Raw genomic sequence first — 2,500 nt, 5'->3', positions numbered from 1 at the left:
CCGTACGACCGGGACCGCTACGGGGACGACCACCACCTGGCACTGCCCGCGCCCGAGTGCCACGCCCCCGTGCACGCACACGACCCGCCCTTCGTGCCCGAGATGGAGGAGCCGCGCCAGCACTCGGAGCACCGCACCCTCAGGAGCATCGAGTACATCGCGCAACACATGAGGAACGTCGACTCCTTCGAGGAGGTGAGGCCGCCGGCGTTGGGGGGGGGGGGGTGAGGAAGGGCATTGCTGTTACAATCATTATCATCATTTTTGATATCATTATTATTTTATCATGATGATCACTATCATTATCATTATTTGTTTTTATTATTATCATTATTATATTGTTGTTACTTTATTGCTGTCCCTGTTCTTTATAATATTATTGTTACCTTTTTTATTAGCATTAGTATTGCTATCATTATCAATATTATTACTGTTATTATCATTTTCATTAATATTGATACTACTACTACTACTATTCTTATTGTCATTATTATTTTCACCATCATTATTATGATCACCAAAATCATCATTATAATCACCAAAATCATTGTTATAAATATTACTATCATTATCATTATGAAGACAATTATTCACTACACAGGTACGTGCACTAATAAACCTTACATATGTTCATTCACATTCTCAAAAATGGATATATCCATAAATATCCACACTCTCCATAGAAGCATCCGCAGCTTCCCACTCACCCTTCACTCCCTTTATTTACAACCATATTCCAATTCACTCTTATATATCATTGCAAAAAGGCAAAGGACCAATGACTGCGAAGGAAGTCAGCAAAAGACTAACTTATAAGTCTTATAAGTTTCTCCGTTTGTAACTTGGCTTGACTTTAATGGCCTAAAGTTTATACTTGTTTCTGGCCATTAATCTTCAACGACAATTTAAAGATTTTAATTGGATGATTTTAAGTTTAATCTACGTGTAAACAAATAAACGTTGGTAGCCATGGCAACGCTTGGTTTGTTGAAATAACGTGTAGGGATTTTAGATAGAAGTTCCAAAACATACTTAGATGGCTGGCTCCAGAGAGAGAGAACGAGAGAGAGAGAGAGAGAGAGAGAGAGAGAGACAGAGAGAAAGAGAGAGAGAGAGAGAGAGAGACAGAGAGAGAGAGAGAGAGAGAGAGAGAGAGAGAGAGAAAGGGAGTGTAAAAGACCGGGATGGATTAAGTGTGAGAGAAGGGCGAATGGAACAGAAGAAGAAAGAAATGAAGGGTGAGTGAAAGAAAATGAGAGGAGGTTCGAGGGAGACTTCGATAGACGGATATATATATATTCAGATGGATATATAGATACATATATAGCAAATAGAAAACAATGAGGGAAATGGGTGTAGCGATATAGATAAGGAGAGATAGTGAGATACAGAAATAGAAAAGCAACACAAAAAGTTGTAGAACGAGAGCGAGAGAAAGAGAAAAACAGAGAGAAGAACAGAGAGAGAGAGAGAAGGAGGAGATTTTTTTTAAGATTCCAACAAATTTAGTTCGGTAAATTTCCCCAAAGTTAAAATTCATGACGCCATTAATATGTAAGCCGCGAAAACCTTTTAAGCATAGTACTGATCCTCGGTTTCTCTCTCTCTTTCTCTCTCTATTTATCTTTATCCCTCGCTCTTTCTTTCTTCCTCTCTCTCTTTCTCTCTCTCTCTCTCTCTCTCTCTCTCTCTCTCTCTCTCTCTCTCTCTCTCTCTCTCTCTCTCTCTCTCTCTCTCTCTCTCTCTCTCTCTCTCTCTCTCTCTCTCTCTCTCTCTCTCTCTCTCTCTCTCTCTCTCTCTCTCTCTCTCTCTCTCTCTCTCCCTCTCTCTCTTTCTCTCTCTCTCTGTCTCTGTCTGTCTCTCTCTCATTCACTTTCTCTTTCTATTTTTCTCTCTGTCTATATATATAACGCCTCGTTTCCTTAATCCCTCCACTGTCACCCTCCCCCCTCCTCCCCTAAACATGAACAAACAAAGAGCAAAAACACTTATCAGGGCCAAGAGCCCTACCCCCCCCCTACCCCCACACCCCGTCCATCTACTCAAAGTGTCATCACCACACAGACTCAACTTGCAGCATCTGTTCATTTTTTTTTATAACTCGAACTATAAGAAAATGATATAAAATAGATAAATAGGAATACATGCATATACACAGCGCACTTCTCCGTTCAAGTAAAGTCAATACAAGAGTGTTTTCTTTCGTCTTACCATAGTCTTTGTCCTTGAAACGTGCCTCTTGTACCCTATACTGTAGATTCATCTGTATGGACTGTACCCGCTTTCTTATATCTCCCAGGAGGGTCTTTGCCAAGTGTTAAATGGATCTCATTTTCTTTTAGTATTTTTGGCTCTTATTTCACATCTCTTAAAGATTACAAATTCTTTCAATTCATTCATTTGTGTATTGGTTTTCACCTGTCGGATTTATTATCTGTTATAAGCATTCTTCTTTTAATTTTTTGATAAAGCCATAATCGTCACCATTGTTTAATTATCA

The 2,500-nt window shown here is 39.6% G+C and overlaps 1 protein-coding gene across 1 annotated transcript in view; it reads left to right on the top strand.

The window, feature by feature from the left end:
* LOC113825124 (acetylcholine receptor subunit alpha-like 1) overlaps window positions 1-2,500 on the top strand; it is a 109,769-nt gene that overhangs the window by 92,049 nt on the left and 15,220 nt on the right. Inside the window, exon 4 of the mRNA XM_070133159.1 lies at window positions 1-195. This exon is cut by the window's left edge and continues 678 nt beyond it. Coding sequence (XP_069989260.1) covers window positions 1-195 — 195 coding nt within the window. The remainder of the gene's footprint in view (window positions 196-2,500) is intronic.

The sequence above is a fragment of the Penaeus vannamei genome, chromosome 2 (assembly GCF_042767895.1).
Source record: "Penaeus vannamei isolate JL-2024 chromosome 2, ASM4276789v1, whole genome shotgun sequence".
NCBI classification, from domain to species: Eukaryota; Metazoa; Arthropoda; class Malacostraca; order Decapoda; family Penaeidae; genus Penaeus; species Penaeus vannamei.
The sequence above is the reverse complement of the archived record's forward strand: the minus strand, read 5'-3'. Positions and strand labels throughout refer to the sequence as shown.